This window comes from Mus pahari, chromosome 6 (assembly GCF_900095145.1).
Source record: "Mus pahari chromosome 6, PAHARI_EIJ_v1.1, whole genome shotgun sequence".
NCBI classification, from domain to species: domain Eukaryota; kingdom Metazoa; phylum Chordata; class Mammalia; order Rodentia; family Muridae; genus Mus; species Mus pahari.
The window spans coordinates 52,169,230-52,190,299 of record NC_034595.1 but is presented as its reverse complement, the minus strand read 5'-3'; the positions used below and the strand labels follow the sequence as shown (position 1 = coordinate 52,190,299).

The 21,070-nt window shown below is 43.0% G+C and overlaps 1 protein-coding gene and 1 non-coding gene across 2 annotated transcripts in view; one reads left to right on the top strand and one right to left on the bottom strand.

Annotated features, from left to right (window-relative positions):
* Jak1 (Janus kinase 1) overlaps window positions 1-21,070 on the top strand; it is a 114,370-nt gene that overhangs the window by 57,739 nt on the left and 35,561 nt on the right. The window contains exons 2-4 of the mRNA XM_021199851.2: window positions 13,367-13,447; window positions 15,499-15,697; window positions 17,967-18,090. Of these exons, the coding sequence (XP_021055510.1) occupies window positions 13,442-13,447; window positions 15,499-15,697; window positions 17,967-18,090 (329 nt within the window). The 5' untranslated portion in view covers window positions 13,367-13,441. The remainder of the gene's footprint in view (window positions 1-13,366; window positions 13,448-15,498; window positions 15,698-17,966; window positions 18,091-21,070) is intronic.
* LOC115064274 lies at window positions 20,332-20,435 on the bottom strand. The gene has a single exon (XR_003844118.1). It is a non-coding gene; the product is annotated as a U6 spliceosomal RNA (small nuclear RNA).

Here is a 21,070-nt window from a genome sequence, read left to right as displayed (position 1 = left end):
CATTTGCTGTTTATTGAGCATTCATTCATAATTTGTCAAGTACTATGCCAGACATAGCAGGTAGAACAATTACGACCATCACGGCTCCTGCCATTTTGGTGCTTCTGCAGAGACTGGTGACTGAGAATACTTAGTCTCTGTAGCGGTGAGAATTGTTGACTGTGGGACACATTTGTAGCTAATACTGATAAAATTAATAACTGTTTATACATGGGATGTGAAGCCATAACTGTGTCAAGATACAGCTGGGAGTTTGTTCAAACAATGTGGTGAACACTGGCATCTGAGACGGTGGCGACTGGTAAGGAGAGAAGTGGTGTTGGCGTGAAAGCTAAGCAGAGATGTTGAAAAGAAAGTTGGATGTTTGAGATCAGAGTATTGAGAGAAGTAGTCTTTGCATCATCAAGCTGGATACGATGGCTTTGGTTTTCAATGTAGATAGAGAAAAGGTGAAGGCGCAAGTCTGAGCCTTAGGCCAACAGTGTCTGGGAATGGGAAGAGAGGAGGCTCCCACTTGAACACTTGACTGAACTGGAGACACCAGAACCTGACTTTTCTCCCCGTTGTCAAAGATGAGATCACACTTGAGTACTCACATGACCTGTTTCTTGCTAAAGAAACAGCCTTCCACAAACATAGGAAGGCTGTGTGTAGAAATGATTTTTCCACTTGAGATTTCTCCTGATTCTGTTTTGTGATATTGTGTGAGAGTTGTAGTTTTGGTAAGTAGCAGACATTTTCAGTATGGACTTTGTTCAACACTGAGGAAAGTGGACTGGGAAGGTTGAGAAATGTAACAGTGTCATACTATACAGTGCTGTATATTTCCAATGTGATGGTATTTTAGTGTGAGTAAATATAATGCAGAAGGATCTGTGACCTTTATCACTGTGAGTAAGATTATTGTGTTCAAGAAAATGTATATGAAGATAAATACATTTGCAAGATATATGTGTACTAGTTATGAATTGCATATTTATATAGCATGTTTATATGAATATTTATATTTATATAGCATGTTTATATGAAGAGATGCATGCTAAGGCTTCCAAATCCCTGTATGCTGTTAGAACTTGCCATTTCCCCACTCAGCTCTTCTCCTCTCTGCCATCCTCTGGCTCTGGAAACCAGGCAGGGTTTCCTGAAAAGTGGGCTCTGTTCTGGGAAGATGCTGTGGCTCGCTGCCAGTGTGTCATATAACTCAGCCAATCCCATGGTGAAAAGACAAGACATGTAGAAAGATTGGGGTAGAGACAGGAAAATCAAGTAGGCCAAAGGAGAAAACTAAAGTCTATGCTAATGGAAGCTGAGATCATTTGGGAGGGGCTCCTAGAAGGTCCTCATTCCCTGGGCACTTAGTGTCTCTTTCCTTGTGCTTCTGCCTTATGCCCACCTGCTCTCAGCATAACTTCAAAGATTTGTCCTAAGGAGTTGGACTACTGAGTAACAGATAAATGTCACCTTCCCCAGGCATTTAATTCTAGAACATTTACGAGAAGTAACTATACAAAAACTTCCGTTTTGCTTGCTTTTGAAGTCTGCTCTGATAGTATTGAAATATTAGATTTGAACTCCTGCTTCTGTCTGTATCATTTTAGGATGTGTTATGTGAACAAGTACAGGTTAGGGGAGAGGAAAGAGATGATGAATGTCATCACTGGAAATCTGAGTTTTGTCATCCACCCAGGAAATAAGACCCTCTCTGATGAACTTTAAGAATTTAAATGCAAGAGGGTACAGAGACCATCTGATGGAGACTCTTTCAGCTATACATTCCATCAAAAAGAGGTCCCTCACATTGTGGCACATACCTGTGGTCCTAGCACTTAGGAAGCTGAGGCTGAGTCGGGAGGGTTGAAAATTTGAAGCCAGTCTCTGTTAAAGAATCAGACTCTTGTCTCATTTTCCCATCTTTAGAAAAGAGGGCTCTTGATAAAGAATTCGGCAGAAGTTGAACACTCACATCCATGTGATGTCAAATGCTTGTGACTCTTGCTGTTAAGAATTATTTAACTCTGTTTAACCCATTAGTTTTTATTTATTTGTATTTATTTATTTTACTATGGAACCCCCCCCCCCCTTTTTCTATTTGAGCGTTGTGCCCTAGGACAAGCACTACTGCACTGAATTGTGAAGAGTTCCAGAAAATGTGGCTTGGGATGATTCTTTGGTTGTCATTTTATGTAAATTAAGCTTGATATTTTACTTTTTTATGGTCCTTGTCCTCATTTGTAATATGAGTAGGTAGAATGAATTAGTCACTAATGTCACCAATAGCTATGACATTTTCTGCCTCTGATTCACTAATTAAACCAACCTTTAAAAAGTCTGTTTCCATATGAAAGGCTTTATTTTTCTTACTCCTTTTGTATCTAGTTTAGTGCCTGCCATGTAAAATCATTTTAGTAAATGTTGAATAAATACATACGTCAAGGGTTCAGGACACGGGACCAGTGAACTGTGTTTGCAGGTGGTAAAGTAAAAGTGATCTTGTCTGTGTTCTCAAGGAACTTTCCTGGGAACCAGGATGTGTTATGAAGAAAACACAGAGGAGATTTTGAACCATAATCATCTGTGGGATAGTTCTGGGCAAGATCTTTGCTCCAAGTCAGGTGTGCAGATTAGAACAAAAGTGGGCGCCTTAAATAACTTTCACAAGAAGTGTCAGTTAGGGTCACAGCCCTCTTTTTCTTACCAATGGCTTTATAATACAGCCAACACAGAGAAACAAGATAATGTTTTTAGTTTATAGACAAAGGAGTGGAGTCTTGAAGACTTAGGGAATGTGTCCAAGTTGACATAACTTGTGGATGAAAAGCCACAATTAGGATGCACTTGTGTGATTCTAAACCATGAGACTTTCTGGCCCCCATCATGCCTTATTCCTTTCTTCATCCATTCATGTGAAAAGCTGGCCTGAAACTCATGATGCACTTGCTTCAGCCCCCTAGGCTGGGGTTACAGGTATGAGTCACTATACCTAGATAGCTTTTTTCTTTTGTTTTGTTATGGTATATCATATTAAGATGAACCCAGTGGATGCATCAAAGAACTGGTCTTTCTGGAATGGTTTCCATATCAGTGGGGGACCATATTCCTCTAGTGTTTTTGTGTGTACCAAAATGAGTATAAAATTATCAATCTAAACACTGTATGTTGTACATTACATGTGTAAGCCATGTAACCCTTCTAGACTTACTTCATCATAAAGTGGTCAACCTTTATTCCCCACTGCCCAAATCCTATGGTTGTCCCAAAACTTGGCTCTGAATTTGACTTCTCTTAGCCTCCATGATTTTGTAGCATATTACCTGAATTTTGTTATTTTGCAGCATGTCATACTGTTTATCCACCGTCTCCTGGTTATCTGCTGACAGACACTGTTTCTACCTCTTCAAAGCCTGGCAACTTAGTGAAATCCTGTCTCAAGATACAAACTTCTTTTTTAAGGGTAGGGAGGACTGATGCTGTAGCTCAGTGGTGGAGTACTTGTCTAGTACTTCTGAGCCCCTATGTTCAGTACTCATTACTATTATATATAATGCATCTGGTTGCATTTATTAATTTTTGCATTTGTCTGTGGACACAAACAGTTGAGCAGATGTTGCTCTTTGATATTCTCTTAGAGAAATGCTCAGAAGTAGACGTGCCTTTATTGGGATTTATTTTGGTGGCGTCATGGAAGTTCTGACTTTATTTAGGGGTCTGGGTTTGTAGCACACACTTGCCAACTCTATCCACAGCTGAATTATGTGGAACACTGCTTCAATGAGGTTTCAGAAATCATCATACCCGCCTGGGCACTCATCAGAGAGCCTTATAGGTGATGAAACCTCTTACAGACTCCTGGAGACAGAACGACAAGGTAGGAATGGCAGCGAGAGCCCTATTAGTTGCAACTCCACTCTCCCCAGTTCTGCTCAAGTGAAATTGGTTAGATCCCAAGGTGAAGACCTGAGAAGGTCTGAGAGGGATTCTGAGTCATCAAAGGCAGATACGCTTTCACTCAACGTAAGTTTTGTACACACAGCCCTATTCAGAGATCTGAAAAGACGGCATATCTGTTTGTTATCAGAGCATTGAATTCTGGGTAGGAAGGTTAGGTCTGGGGGAGCAGCACTACTGAGTAGTAGATGTCCTCCTGTCCTTGGACTTGTGACTCAGTGTTAGGAGAACGTGTTGTAAAAGTAATTCACTGACTCCTAGGAGCAGCCTCCCGAGCATGTCTGGGCTGCAGGGTCAGTGGAGGTTGAGTCACCAGCTGTGGAATGCTGTCTTAGACTGTCTGTCAGTCCAGCCCCAACCCTGCTCTTCAGTCAGGACCAAAGCTGTGGGAAAGTTCTGACTCATTCACACTTATACTTGACTCACAGAAAACCTCTAGCTTCTCATTTTATTTTATCCAACCAAATGTTTTGTGTGTGCCTGCGTGAGTGCATGTGTGTGTGTGTGTGTGTGTGTGTGTGTGTGTGTGTGTGCATGTGCACATTGTGAGTGAAATATACAAATGATATATGAGGTTATTTGCTGGACTTACTTTTGTTGTCTCTGGTTATTTACTCTGGAGCTGGTGCCAGGGTTGGGTGGGGGTGGGGGAGTTCTCAGCATGGTAGTCATCCGTGCATCTGTTGGTGAAGTGATACTTGGAAGAAGCATGTCATTTTTATCAATCAGTCTTCAAGCATCCTGTGCATGTACTTCCCTGCTACCTTCTGACTCCTGCCTTCACACAGCACATGTATACATACAGGGTTCGCTTGTGCTGAAGGGGTTTGCGTGTTCTCAGAGATGGATCTGTAGGGGAAAGGCCAATTCCTTAGTGGGCACTTGGGTTCCTCTGGAACCTGGGCCAGCCTTCTCCCTTAGTTCTGTCTGCTCTCTGTATACTTCTGTTCAGCCTCAGTCAGGGTTTTATACTTTACCATTCTGTCTTCTTGTTCTCTTCCTAGTTTTCTTAAAGTATTTCCCATAAACAGCTTGTATTCTCACATTGCTTGTGTCTTCCCATCCCCAAAGGCCCATTCATGTTACATCCGCTTCCCTTGCAGTGGTCAGAGCATTGCGTTCTTTCCGTGGGCCAGTTATTTTGCCAGACATATCTGTCTGCCATATATATCTGTTATCTGTCTATCAGTTACCTATCTATCATCTGTATTTATCTTCTACAGATTAAAAAAAAATAAACTAAATACTTAGGATTATCCTTACTTGCAAGAGAAAAGTTCATTTGCAGAAAATTGAAAGCTGTTTGAACCAAGGTGTTAAGGTTCTTCTTGTCCTGACCAAATTCCCCATGTTGGTTTCCCTCAGAATTTTTGGGTTTGACTGTTAGCACCATCTGTGCTTGCTGACAGCATTCTCTTTTGTCTTGGTCAGGTGTGTTGTACATTTGGCAATCAGTCACATTGCCTCATTCGGAGGTGTGGCTTTGATGACCATTTTGCTATGTTGTTCTTCCCACTAAGCTGCATGCAGACTTTACATGATGACTTCAAGTTTGTATTACTTAAAGAGGTGCAGGAGTCAGTGAGGTATTTCTCTAGCTATATTAACCAAGTTAGGCATTTACAGCCTACCATAATGTTTTCTTTCAAGCCATCCATCCTCTTCCTCTTTTTACACTTTTATTCCATAGAAAATACAGACCAGACACACTGTGGCTGGGGTTTGTATCATTTCCCTGCCTTATTCTTCACCCTCAACCAAAAAGTGGAAAAAGTAAATGGAATGGGCAGTCAATTGAAGGGTTGTCTGTTAGATAGACCAAGGTTTTTGGCCAGAGTGATGGACGTAGGCATGCTGTAGACCTATGTGGAACCTCACCACAAGATCTCAAAGTGTCTCATTAAGTTAATTTTACCTCAGGACAGATGCCTCTGGGTGCCTTTTCTAGTTAGTTGTTAAGAAATAATTAATGACTTCTAATTATACTACTTGCCACCTAGAACTCAAAACTCACCCATAGTTTCTGTTGACAGCCACACACTAGACTGTCCTCCCTTTTCCAGTGGAAATATGGTTGAAGTATGGTCATTTTTTTTGACCAGATGCAAGGTAAATAACCTGGAGTTTGAGCTTGACAAGTTCTGTGAAGACTCACTAGGAAGTGTGACCATATGTGCAAATATACCACAGGTAAGGATAGGGGTAATTGGTAGAACTTCAAATGGGTCTCCAGCTTTGAGATGTAGTTTCTAGTGCTCTGTGGAACCATAGTTGACCCTAGAAGGTAACTATCTAGGAGGGGACACTAGTGAAGACGGAGTTCTCTTGTGCTCAGGCTCTACTCAGAAAGTTATGTTGCAGTGTCTTTAGCTTCATGGTGTGGGTGAAGAACATAGTGTGGGTGAGCCCTAGAGGAAGTGTGGTTTGTTGTTTTATGCTCAGTTAGGCAGATCCACATATTAAATACAGATGGGAACAGGGAAAATTTTATTCTTTGTAATTTTGTTGAGTATTTTATACTAGTGATTTTCAAACTGTAGATCCTTGTTCATTAGTGGAATGTGAAATCTATTTTCAGTCTTCAGCATTTTAAAAGAATATTAGATGGAAGAAAATAGGGTAGCATTGAAACTAGTGAATGACACCCAGTGAGGGTAAGACATTTTTTCCTTTTTGCATTTTTGAATTGCATTCTCCCTGCAGATATAGTCCCTAAAGAGTGAACTCGCAGCTGTACTGCAGGAAATGGGTATGAAGTAGGGAAGAGAAGGGTGGTCTCGGCTCTGCCTGCTGCTGGAGTCGGCTGAAGCCTTGAGGTGCTCTGTATGGAACCAGTGCCATCTGCTCAGAGCTGTGACTGCAGTTAGTTTAGGACCTGTGTGTGTGTGCCAGTGGTGGATGTGTTTGCTTTGACTGGGTGGTACCCTGGGTTTGATCTCCAGCCTGGAAGAAGAAAAAAGTGTAACCATAAATATTGATCATAATTTCTTAACTGAGATGCTGGGGTCCCTGGAGGGAAATTTTTTTTCCCATTTTCTCTGACTTTCTTATTTAAATCTATTTTGAGGCAGCAGTCAACTTTAGATCACAGGCTGAGTAGATGTCGTGCTGGGGGCTTTTCCAGCTCCTGATCTGTCTGGATGCTTGCGTGGTCTCCTAGGTGGTCTTCCATGAGGCTGCCGGGCTGAGGTAGTCTTTCCTTCTTCTGGATACTGAGTGTTCAGGGAACCGTGCAGGAAGCAGAGTGCCCACCTGGCGGTGTTGATGAGCCATGGCGGTGGTGCCAGCCGTGGGAGCCATCCCCTCACTCTCATTCTCACCCTACCTACTAAGAAGTGACAGGTTTGTACCTGAGAATGCCAAGTGGTTAAAGTGTGGCTTCCTTCAGTCACTGCCAAATGCAGTGCCGGCAAGCAAGGTTCTGTGTCCTTGTTTTCATGACATTGTTGAAATAACATTAGTAAAAATTTGTCAACTTGTGACACACTATACTTTCCCATATTTGCTTTACCCTCTCCCCAGTGTATGGACTTGCACGTTTGCTTGTACACGTGTGTGTGTGTGTGTGTGTGTGTGTGTGTGTGTGTGTGTGTGTGTGTGTGTAGTCCGGAGGCCAACTTCAGGCATCATTTTCCCTAGGCTGCCCAGTGAGCACCGTGGGTTCCTCTCTGCACTCCTCCTGTGCTTGTCTTGCAGCTGGGCACTACCATGCTGTTCCATGGGTGCTGGAAATCTGAACGGAGGTCCTCGTGCTTATGCAGCAGACACTTCATTTGTAGGGAGCCCTAGAGCCCATCGGGTACTTTTTCACCTTGCAGAACTTGAGTCTTGAGATCCTAGAAAGTTTGCTCAAAACTAGGCAAGACCTGGCCTTTCTGGGACAGGCTGGCGCAGAGTTTTTTGCAGCCTTCCGTGTTTTCCCGTAATATCCACTCTTTCCAGGTTTTTTCCTATGTGCTCCTTCCCCATCCTCCTGGTCCAAGCTGATGCCATGCTGGGCGTCCTTTCTTTTCTTCCGGCTCTTTTCTAGAACAGTTGTACATCTATCCCCCTTTCTCAGTTTTGATGTCTCCGGGCTGGGAGCTGCTCCTCTCTCAGGTGACATCCAAGCCCAAGCCTTACACTGTGCCTTCTTGACGGCACACTACCTACTGCCAGTTCTTGGCATCCTACTAAGTGCTCCTGCAGATACCGAGGCTCCTGTTTGTCTTAATAGCTGGAAGTAGGCCTCGAGGCTTTGGTGAACATGCTGTGTTCCCTGTTTTGTCTTTGAATCTCTTGCAGCCTGCATCTTTTCCAGAAGGAATCCAGCAAGGCACTGGACAAGGAGGTGTGCTACTCACTGGCAGTTGATCATTGGAACGTCCTAAGCCAGGTCTTTTCATCTGTGGAAGGAACTGTGAATCCTCTATATTGTCAAAATTTGAAAGCCTCTTCTAGGGACAAAATGTGTAAATAAATGCTAGGTTTTATTGTTATGGTACAGGTGCTTCACAAGTACTTTAGATAAGTGTCTAAGAAGTGCTGACTGAAAGACAAACTACCTGTCCTTCATCTCCCTTCCACTCCCTCCCCCCAGCACCATTTAGAGACATGGCCTCATTATGTAATCCAGGCTTGCTTGGAACTTGCCTTATAGTTCTGGCTGCCTTCAGCCTCCTGGTTATTCTGCCTCCTCTTCCTAAGAGCTGGGATGACAGGCTGTGCTGCCAAGCCTGGCCCCGCTTCCCCCTTCTGAGTATCCACTTCTGCCACCATAGTTTTGACCTGGAGAAGAGCCATGGAGATGGCTTCTTTAAATCTTATCATGGCCTCTTTAATAACATTATAGATACATTAATGCTAATTAGTTTAAAAGAGGGGAAAGTAAAGCAAAATCTAGCTGCACAGCATCTTGATGCAGTGTGGCTTTTAGGAAGACACTTACTGACTTTAATTAAACAAAGTACTGTTTGCTCTGTTAGAGACCTCCTCTTGGACTAAAGCAGGTTCTCTGGGAACAAGGCAGAGCCAACCCATCGACTTGGCATTGATCATTTGCTCATCCCTAGAAGTTTATTGTAAATGAAGCCGCATTTACTGTTGTGGGGTATTCCTGGAATCGCTGCTATAGTTAGAAGTAAGTGATCTGTGTGACAGGAATGGCATAGAGAAAAGCTATAATTCTGACTCGTTGACAGGGAAAAATGCAAGTTTTGTATTTCTATTATGTCATTCTTTTGGCTAGACTCCAGCAGCTTTACAGTTTCTTGCTGTGCCCTCAGCACAATGTTACCCAGCTCTAAACGAAGTGCTGGGGTCTCGGGAGAGACAGAGAAAGTCTTTCTGTAATGCTGGGGGTAGGAGGCACTGCTCGTGCAACTGGAACACAGCAGATGATTTTCCTGGCCAGTGTGTGTGAAGACCTTAAGAAAGTTCCATGTCTAGGCAAGGTAGGCCTGTGTTGAGGAACAGAACACTGCTATTCCTCTAGAATGGCTGCCATGCTGGAGGTGTGGGCTGGCGAATAGTCAGGGTGGGGCTGTTAATGACTTTGCTGGTCCTGTTTGTTTTGGGACAGGGTCTTGCTGTACAGACCAGGTTGCCCTCAAACTTACTTTGTAGCCTATGCTAGTCTGGAATGTGCAATCCTCCAAGCCTCCTGGGTGCTAGATTATAGCCTGTGACACCACACCCAGCTTGATGGTTTCTTTTTGACAGTACCTTTAGAAAACTTGCAATGAGATCAGTGTCCGGGGTCGATGTTAGATTGAAAACTACTAAACAGCCAGAGAAGACAGGGTGGTGGTGACTGAAGGGCGATTCCTTGCCCTGTGGAAAGGGCAAGGTCCTTGAATCCAGAGCTGCACATTAGGACTGCTGTCACTCACACTGATTAGCCCAACATAGCTCAGACTTTCTACAGATTGAAGTTCCAGTGGTTTACTCTGTCATAGATTGTGAAGTCACTTTGTGCATATTGGGGCTCCTCCTTGACCAGGACTGTATCCATAACCATAATCAGATGAACAGAAATTATGGTCAAAATCAAGGGTTTCCTGAGAGTTCAATTCTGTTTTGTGATATTTAGCTCCTGCCAGTCCTGTGAGATAAGTCCTATTTTTATCTCTTCATGTACTGTGAATATCGAGAATGTAACTTGCCAGGGAAGCCAGAGTCAAGTCACTCAGGTCACTAGAGCTCCAGCCTTTGCACTTAACCTTCAGCAGACTATTCCTCAGTGTGGGACCAGGATTCTGTTTATTCCGCGTTCTTTTCAGCAGGCTCCCAGCCTGGAGTATTCAAATTATGTATATATTTTTTCATTTTCTCTGAATTTGTCAACATTATATTGATATTTTCTGCTTTAGAAATGTTTTTGATTCCTTAAAATAATTCACTGTAGCTAAGATAGTATCTTTTTGAAAGTCAGTATTTAGACCAAACTGGACTCTAACTCAAAAATAGACTCCTGCATCTGCCTCCTAAGTGCTAGGGTTAAAAGGCATATACCATGGCACCTGGAAAGATAGTATCTTTAGTGGAAATCACCTAGGACATGCAATGTTTTGTTCAGATTTTGATCACTGATTTTAGCTATGACTCAAGTCTTTTTGCTAGACAAAGCTGGCATTGGTCTTTGGCTCAGGTACACTTGATGGTAGCATTCTGGAACATTAGTACTGTCTAGTTCAGTTTCTGTTTTGCCTTCCATCTAAAATTCAGTAGTCTCTGTACCCCTTATACAAATATTAAAACTTCAGGAGCTATGTGGATTGTCATATAGAAGTTGTGGAACTTTGCCTGTTTGGAAGTGGTTTTGAGTTGGCTGTGTGTAGACTCACAAAACTGTTCTGTTTGCTTTACTCATCCATCTGTCAGAAACTATCAGAGATACTTGCCACATACATAAGACGGCGATAAAGAACCCGGGAAGTCTAGAGTGTCTGATTTCTCTCCTGCATATACCAGCACAGTAACTCTCTTGTCACTGAATGAAGGCTATTTTTCTTTTAAATCTTTGCTTGTATAATAGGCAGATGAGCTCACTGCTTTTCACCTAAACACTATGGGTTGCTCATCTTTATTGGTTTGATTTTCCAAACTTGACAATTATTTGAAGTTCTCAGTGAAGTGTGTCTTTTAAATGATATTTTATGCTTCCTGCTGGTCTGTGTTTCTGGCACAGCAGACGTTCTCTTGTAGTGAGAAACTTGACTTGGTTTCCGAAGCCAATGAATGATTTTACTCCTTTTCTGCTTTCTCTACAAATCAGAGCCTGGCTTATTTTGACATGTTTCTTGGATGAAGCCATTGTACAAATGTAACACCAAAATGACTTGTTATCATGAATAGGGTCAGCCATCCTTTCTTGAAAGTAGATCCACAGTGTTATGCTTGAGTTGCTTAGTGTAGGTCTGAGCATGTTTTTTAAATGCTGTGTGACTTATTTTTTATTATTAGAATGTCAGTTCTCTAAGGGTTCATTGTATTAATTCAGCATGCAAAATGTCAGAGTAAGTTGTGTATTGTCTAAGAGTCCTGTAGCTAACCTTGTTTCTTGGAGTTCAGATTGTCTCACAGATCTGAGCTGCGGCACTGGAAGTTAGCTTGCAGATGTGTTACACTAGTAGTGTTGTTTCGGATAGTGTTTTCTGGATAGTGCTGTTTGCAGCAGATATCGAAGAATGGTAAGCATTCTTGGCATGGTTAGAGGTTGTCATGGCATCCTGGTTGTAGGAGCAGATTAGTGACTTTAGTCTGGCCTTAAAGCTTGTGTGAAGCCCAGAGAAATTCTGACTCTTATTAAGTACTACATGGGCTAATAGTACAAATTAAAAAGTTTTATGTACTGAAAATGTCTATGCAGTAGCCCCAATAGAAGGAACATTGGCCTGGTGGGACTAGTAAAATCTCTTCCGCTCTAAAGGGCTCCGAGTCTATGAGCCTTTCCTGGTTTAAGGCAAGCTTCTTTGTGTTTGAAAGCAGAGTTCTGTGCCTGGTAAAGGCATGCAGCTGTGCCCTTAGCAAGTTTTGCCCATGCCCAGTGTGAAAAGGAATAATGCAGGCTTCCCTAGACGAGCATTCTCACTGCAGGCCTTTGCACGTGCTGATGCTTCTGCTCAGACTGCCTTCACTTGCTGGTGCTCTGGCCTTTCCACTCTCACTCTCACTCCAACCATCACATTTCAGTTCTGTGTTCCTGCTTCCCTGAGCCCCAGGCTGTATCACACTGTGTATGCCGTCTGTCTGTCTCTCTCTCTGTCTTGTTCTACTGTTCCTGCAGGTGATAAGCTCCACATGGGCAGGGACCAACTTGCTCTTTTCCTAGTTAGTTCACTTTATGACATGGAAAGTCATGGAAAGTGAATGGAAGACTTCTAACTATGACTTTTGAAGCCCTGGTTCTGCACAAAGCACAGACTTATCATTTAGTTATTTTCTAATGTCACATGAAACAGTGTATCTACTCGTAGTCTTCAAGCACTTGTCCTGTATTGTCGTTTCTTTTTTAAAGCTAAAGGAAAAATGATTTGTTATTTCAGTATTTTTGAAGGTACTTGTATTCTAGTTGCCAAACAGAAGTTGTCATATTAAAATTTACACACAAAATTTTCTGCCTGGCCTATTGGTTATTACATTTTAAAAACTTATTTTATGTTTTGTGGCTAGGATATTTTGCCTGAGTATATATTTAGGCATCATGTGTTTCCCTTCGGATGCTCAGGAACTAGAGTTATGGATGGTTATATGACACATGTGGGTGCTGCTGTGCACTGAATCCAGGTCCCCTGCAAGAACAAATATTCTTAAGCACTGAGCCATCTCTCTAGCCCCCACCATCTAATTTTACTAAAGCCTCAGCCATTGCAGGAAGGATTCTTCTACTATCACTAGCCTGTCACCAAATGAGTGGGAGGAAGACAACAGGTCCTGTTGTACTCTCTTGCTTTTGGGTTTTTGTTCATGTTGTTTCCCGTGGTGGTGATGTAAGATGATGGAGACTGCTGATAACCACCATCATCTCTTGCTTCCTCGACTATCTCTGCCATGTGCTGGCCAGAGCTGTACTTTTCTACAAGCAGATTCTGATAAAAATGTTCTAAGTAGTAAATTGAAGTCAACTTTGAGTCTGTACATTGATAGCTGCTTATTGACAAAGAAACTTTGAAGGGATGAGCTCCTTTGGTACCTGCACTGTCACTCCTGGCATCAGGAGAGAGGCGTGGGTGGCTGTTCATAGGACAGGGCATTCTACACGGGGAAGCAAACGTGCTGCCTTCTTTCCTTGTCTCTGCCTTCCTAGTGTCTCTTAGTCATTGCCTATCCCTTTCTTCTAAGTGCAGTTTCCTACATGGATGGGCTCTGCTCTTTCCTTAGTGAAAATACCTTCTTATTTTCAAATCTAATAACCTCCGATTTGATTTATTTTTGTCTCTAGATCAGCTCTGAATGGGCTTTGGAAGGTAAAGAAGAAAATCCAGTCTGCTTTCAGGGACACTGGACAACCGAATAAATGCAGGTATGCACATTTCTTTCTTTATTCTTTTAGGCAGGGCCTTACTTTGAAGTCCATTCTCTATGAACTGGAGATCCTCCCACCTCAGCCTACCTAGTATAGTGATTATGGTTACACTATTGCACCTGGCCTTAAACGGTGACACTCAGCCTGTAGAACTGTGCTCTGACCTGTCTGTCTTGTCTGTATATTATTCATTCCCAGTGTTGGTTCTTCACTGCAAAAGGTCCAGGAAGTAAAGTTAAGATCTCTTGTAACCTCTCCAGGATAGCTACACTGTTACCAGTGTACCATCTATTCTTCTAGGTTTCAGTGGGAGTTGTTACTCACAGGCCCCTTGTACACCTGTTACTCTCTTTCACTGGAGTCATCCAGTGCTGGTCATGTAGCTTTGTATCTACATTTCCAGCAGCTGGAGAGATACCTTGTATAGTAGACCCTCTCTTCTCAGAAGTTATCATTGGGCATTTTCTTGCTGTTGCTCATAGCACTGTCTACAAAGAATCTCTAAGACAGAGGTTTCTTTTGCCTTACACTGTGAAGCAGGCTTAAAACACAGTTGATTTTCATCTTGGTTTTTCAGTGTGATGTAGGGACTCAGTGCTGGGCCTTTTTGCCTACTATAGGGTAAGTCATTAGCTTAGTCTTCAGCCCGATTTCAAGTAGATTCTGGTTTTTAGATTACTTGGGATATTATAAATTAAAATTGAATACCTGGATGGTGCCCCTTTTAAATTATCTCGCTTTTTAACCCCACGACAGCTGATAGACTAAGCAAATGGATTTGGTGCTGAGAGTTATGACAGGTTATACTATGTAGGACTCCTCATGTTTGGGGAGTTCCTTGTATCCTCTCCCAAGTGCCCACAGTAGGCCTCTATTTCATCCTGGGTATAAAAGATAAATACAACTGTTATGCTCAGAGATTCACACACACAGGTGTATGAATACAATGGCCATAATATCTGTGGCTAGTGTGATAACTTTAGGAGCACAGGAGAGATGACATCCAGCTTAAGGGTACAACTGGGGCTCAGTGGAGTAATCTTGATGGAAGTGCTAGTGTGGGCTGCTTTCTGAAGATTGAACTTTGCCATGAAGGGCAAGAGGCAAGTGTATTTCACTAGTGGAATCATTATATGCAGGGACAGCACGGGGGAAGAATGGGTGGCATGAAGGGACAGGATGCCTGGTGGCCTGGGTTTCAAGCAACTAGAAGTGAGGGACCAGCCAATCAGGAGTGTGTAGACAAAGAGTAACTAGAGGAGGGTCTGATCTGTGTTACTGAGATAACACTTGGGCACTCAAGTGAAGCTGAGGCTGGCAGGAAGGAAGGAAATACTCTGGGGACAGGAAAATGGTTGGGAGGTCATTGGTGTTGGGCAAGGGCTGCAAGGATATGTGGGGTTCCCCTCTCTTCCTCTGTTGCCCTTGACTGGACTCTGTGTCCGGGACGGCTACTTTAGTCCTGGCCCACTTGTTTTGAGGGCCTTGTGAGTGAGTGGTTTTCCTGCAAAGAGCTTACCTGTGGGTCTTGCCTTGCATGAGATGCTTGTCCTCCTGCTTCCCTCCAGTGACAGGGACCTGTCCCCAGTCATCAACTTTCATGACCCTTCCATGTGATTTATAGTGCCTAAGTAGTAGTCACTTTGTGTACAGTGCCTCAGATGAGGATATGAACAAACACTGAAACCGGAAAGACTAATTCTTTCTGTTGGTTGCTTATAATTTACATGATCCCAGCAGAGGCAGCAATATTCAGTCCTTTAACATCAGTGACTCCAGAGGAGAGCTGCTTCCAACTACAGCTATTATGCAAATAGAGAACATAATTCAAATCCTGCTTAAGATTATTCTGATTGTTGAGAATATGGTCTGACTGCTTAGTTACTGTGCATAACTAATTATTTCTATGGTTTCATCTAAGTCTGGCCTCGGTATTCAGAAAGGAAAAGCATAGAAGTTCTCATCCACTCCCACAGATGCCTGCTTGCTTTCCTCCATAGCAAACAGCACATGGAATGACTACATTGTCTGCTCTTCTTTCCCAACAGTATCTAAATATAAAAGAGGACTGCAATGCCATGGCGTTCTGTGCTAAAATGAGGAGCTTCAAGAAGACTGAGGTGAAGCAGGTGGTCCCTGAGCCAGGAGTGGAGGTGACTTTCTATCTGTTGGACAGGGAGCCCCTCCGCCTGGGCAGCGGAGAGTATACAGCCGAGGAGCTGTGCATCAGGGCCGCCCAGGAGTGCAGTGAGTACTGGCTGCAGGGCTGGGAGGCTGCACTGGGACACTGGGAGAAGCACATGTGGAGCCTTGCCTCTTTTTATTTCTGCTGAGAGCAAGGTGTGAGTTCTGGAAGCCACTGGAAGTTCTGCTTTGTTTCCTAATCCTGGACCTTCATTTCTCACTGTAATGTGTATTTCTCCTTTATCATTAACGAGACAGCTATGGAATACCAAGGAATGATCCTTGCCTTCTGTAAGGCTCAGTCTTGTGGGACAGGCTCATGTTATAGTTCAGGATGTTCTAGAACTCAGTACATGGCCCAGGCTGGCCTCAAAGCTGTATTCCTCCTGGTACCGAGTGGGTACTGGGATTACAAGTATTTACCATCACATCCAGCCAAAGCTCAGGTATCTGTTCTCTCACAGCTCTGTAACTGGGATGACATCAACACTAGCTGAGGTTCTGTGCAAGTGCGTATCAATTCAGTAGTTCTGTTTCCTAACCTACCGCTGAGCATTCAGATTCCTTGAGTTTGACCCATTCTCCTCTTACCTGGTCTCTTCTGCCTCTTTGAAGTGAGAATTTTAGGGTTGCCCCATGGCTTGGTCTTGCTACATCGTGAAAGGGACACAATCCTTTTAAAAGTGAGATTGGTTTATAAAAATGCATTATGTTTGGAAAATGTCATGCTGACACCTTTGTATATTAACCTAAAAATTAATTTTAAAAAAAGCGAGGCTTGCTTTACTTAAAGTTAGCCCATTACCTTGCTAATGTGAGAGACCAAAGCACCTAACAGAATAAATCTCCTTTCATCATCCTCCAGCATGGAGGTGCATGGTGTTCACCCACCTAATTTTATATGGAAAGTAAAGTACAGCCATAAAGCAGCCACCTATCTCACACATTAGTTTATTGAAGTCCATTGGAATATACACAGGTGGGTTTTATAGTGGTAAACTGTATTCCAATAAAGCCATTTAGAAAGGATTGTAGTAGATCTACTTATGGTGATGAGGTTAACTTGCTGTGATGCTGCAGAGCCTGGGCCATGCTCTGTCTAGGCCTTTAGCTTTGAGATCAACATTGTGGGAATGTTGTAGTCAGTTTAAGATCTTGCTAGTAACATAGGTTGTCTGGAGGCCTCATTTACTTCCCGATACACATCATTCTGCCTAAAGTGCTTTACATACCAGAACACCAACAGAAGGGTGATTATGTTACAGGGGAAGAATATGGTAGGCTCTTACTACCCTCATACTACTTGGGATGAAATGGACTGAGCTCTATGTAATGTGGGAAAAGGAGGCCATATTTTTAAGTAACTCTCGCTAGATGGTAGTTTGTTAGGATCTGACAGTAGGGGTATATGTTTCTCAGCCCAGTGTGTATAGAATAGATGGTAACTCTTCTGTTAATTTGAAAATACATAAACACTGAATGTTATAGATTTTTATAGCTCTCATTGGTAATTGCAGTAAGTGGTGTGGGGGCAGTGCGCTTTCCTTTACATTTTCACCTAACTGTCATAAAGTTTTTCTTTTAGCTTTCATTGTTTGGCTACTGATAGGCCCAGAAGCAAGGCATTTATTTCCTAATCTGGTTTCCCCACCATGCTGGTTATTATTAAAGGAACAAATAGTGGAGTGCGAAGGCGGAGCACTATTGGGCCAGCTTTGTTAAAAATTCTTCCTGCTAGTTAATGTGAATAAATACATGATAGTGTAGAGAGTACTTAAGTGTATTTAAATATTAACTATAATACATTTTAATCACTGACAAAGTCACTTTGTTTATTTATTCTAATATGCAGTTTGTATGGTGGCCAGAAACAACTTTGCATATGTAATGCATAATCACAGTGTCAGAATTGCTTAAAATTGTAGGGAACAGATTGAGGAATCCCTGCCTTCCTCAGATGTCTTTCCCCTTGCTGTGATTTAAAAGGAGCACGTCAGATGGATTCCGTGGGCCTCTGAGATAGCCCTTTTTTCTTTTAATCCAAGTTTGGTAAGACTCCTGTAATGAGAACTGAACTGTATCATTTTATTTTTAAATGTCTTTAATTTGGTTTGCCAGGAGCCACAGTACATGCTCCTAGGGAGCTGTGATTCTCGATTAACATGATTAAAATCCCCTGAGTGAACATAGCTGAGAATTGCATCTGCCGTGAGGGGATGCAGGCGACAGAGATTGTTTCTGCATGAGAGAATTCCTTATCTTTGTGTGTTGCTCTTTGGGAACAGATGGCTAAGTGCATCTGCTGTAACTTAGCCATGTCCTCTCTTCTCAGGTATCTCTCCTCTCTGTCACAACCTCTTCGCCCTGTACGATGAGAGCACCAAGCTCTGGTATGCTCCGAACCGAATCATCACTGTGGATGACAAAATGTCTCTCCGGCTCCACTACCGCATGAGGTATAGCACAGAAAGCTGGTGTCAGAGGGTCACTTGCTCATGTTACCTGGGACAGTGTTTGGCTAGGGGCCCCGAGTCACTTAGGAAGAAGTACTAGAGTTATTTTATTTGTTTGTTTCTCATTCAAGAAGGAACATCTTCCGTGTTGCAGTGTCAGTCAGAGTGAATTTGATCACCTCTCACATTTTATAAACATGATATGAGGATTGTTTTAGATAGAGTTCAAGCCTTCTAGCACAGTTTTCCACACAGTGAGTCATGGTTGTAGGTTTAACATAATGGGTTATAACCAGCACTTGAAAAACAATAGAAAGAAAGAAACAAGAACTAAACACACAGACACACACACACAGACACACCCTCCTAATATTCTAAGGTCATTGTATTTTAAAACTGAGGTGTGAAATATCTATGCATATACTAAGTTGTGATATAAGAATGTTTCCTACTAAAGGCTGTGGCTAAGAAGCATTCTGTCTACCATCTGAAGAGGTAACAGCAATAAATGCGCAGCCCTCCTCCCGGAGAGTGCTGTTTTGATTCACTCCTGACAACATTGGGCTCTCTCTGCTCTTATCCTTTTTGTTCTGATGAGCAGTTCACTTTTCTCCCACATCAGAGATTTTGTTAAATGTCCCAAGGTCACATAGACGGCTGGTACTTCCATTCACACACACTTTTGACTTTGTAAGTGTATTGAGGAAGTGTATGTGGGAATGAAACCATTTTAGATGGCAGTGAAGCACAAGCTAATATATGCTTAGTAAGTAGGCTAGGCCCTTTCTGAAAAGAACCTTGATCTGTGTAAATATGGTTAAGGCAGTAGATCAGCTCAGATGCTAAGAGGGTGCCAGGTCACCCTAGAAACACCTTCCAGAACCTCTAGGGTCTCCATAGTACTCCAGTGTCGCCTTCGTTAAGTGTTGGTTGTGTAGCACATGCCGGTCTGAGAGGCTGAACTCTCTTGGCATTCATCTAGGTTCTCACCTTGTGGGGAGAGCTGTGTGCTCTGTGAGATCCTTACCTGGTCATAGGGGACCCTTCAGCCCTCCCAGCTGAGCCTTCTCACTATATTAGTTTGTTTTTCTCACTCTGATCTTACTTCCCACAGCCTGGGGCTGGTTCTGTGATCAGAACTGTGAGATGGAGGTGCAGCTAGAAATTTAGACAGGGACATGCCCTTGAGGTCTAATTCTTTTCCAGTAGGCTTTTTTACTTAGATCACAGTCCAGTATGGCAGCATTTAGCTTTTACAAAAGACCCAAGCTTGCCTGACTCAACGCTCCCATTATTCCAGAGGAAAAGCTGATGGACTCCAATGAGAAAGGAGTTGGTGAAGTTCCACACCTAGTGAACCATCTTGGTAGTGTGGCAGGTGCTTGTCTTCGTGGCTGCATGTGGCCTTTAGCTGCTCCCCATTCTGTTAGCTGCTAGGAAGTCCACAGAGACTTCAGTTCTGTCACCTGGACTTTATACCCGCCAGTGTGCTTTAACAGGATATTGCTTTGTTACCACAGCCTCTTTGAAGCTGGGGAAAGATACCACCCTCAGTGTAGACATTTGTGGTGGAACGGTCTACAAAGAGCTTGAGAGCTGGTACTCTAACCACTGAAGAAGTTGCAGCAAGAAAACAAGTCTAGTGACAGTCACAGAGCCATCCCAGCTCTATTTTAGGAAATACTCTTGCACTTTAGTCATGCCTTTCTCTTTTCACTTAATGATGTGGAGGGTTGTTTATGATGTATGTTAATATAAGACAGCCATATTCTTTACTTGTTTTCAAGGGAAAAAAACCACAAGTGACAATCACCGACTTCAGTAAAATTCTGTAGAAACTTAAAAAACTTCTCATCAAGTCCAGAATTTAAATGCAAACCAAGAATGTATAGTCATCTCTGGTGTCTCTCGGGAACTGTCAAGTTCTATATGGCTGGTGTGTTGTTCTCTCCTTCCTTCCCCATCATCCAGAAAGGGTGCCTGTGCTCTATGGACACTGCACTCACTCACTCCCACTCCGTTAACTGTTACTGTATTATCAGGACTTACGTATATAAAGTTCAGTAAGCGCAGTAAATTGATAGGTTTTGAGAATTTTATGTTATGTGGAGCTGGCCTAGTTAGTGAAGTGTTTGTGAGGGCCTGGGTTTGGATCCCACCTAGCACCAGTATACAGAGCCAGGCATTGGTGGTATGTTACTTTTCTAGTTTTGCTTTATTAGCAATTACGGTTTTAATATTGGTAATCATCTTTTATTTTTAAGTCTGGAACAGTTCGTCCTTGCACTGGATTTATGCTTATCTCTGTAGTGTTCCAATTTTACTATTTGTGCTGATGAAGCAAGCACCACCTCCCCCCTCCCCCCAAACGTAGCTTGCCAAGTTGCCTAGGCTAGCCTTGAACTTGCAGTCTTCCTGCAGAAGCCTTCCAAATACTGGAATTGCAAGCACCACCACTGAACCTGCTTTCCAGTGTTAAGGTATTTGGTCCCAGATGGATGAGGAAGGAGTGTGTATAGGTTGGATTGGTTCAGAGAGTACCTGTCCTCAGTGCTTCTCTCAGCAAGCTTGCAGGGAACCTGCCATGCTGATCATAATGCTTGTGGTCCTCACATGGTTTTTATCTACCCAGAATGTACCTGGCCTGTGTGCTCTGCAGTCAGGGCCCTGGTAGCTGGCCAGGTGGGTCACTTCCTTCCTGCGTATGGGAAGAGTGGAGCTTCACTGACTCCTGCTGTGCTCTGTTCTCCTTGTGAAGAGTACTATAGGGCCCAGGCCCACATAGGCACAAGCATTGGTGGATCCCCTTGGGTCCTACCAGTTGAAATCTGGTCTCCTAGAACATATATGGAAATTAAGGAGATAGTCTGCCATCTGCTTTGGAGACCTGGTGTAGTTTGTGCAGCTTGTGGTTGTTTCTGCATGCAAGACACTGATAGTCAGTCTCCCAGTTCCTTTCATGAGCTACAGAGAAGACAGGCTG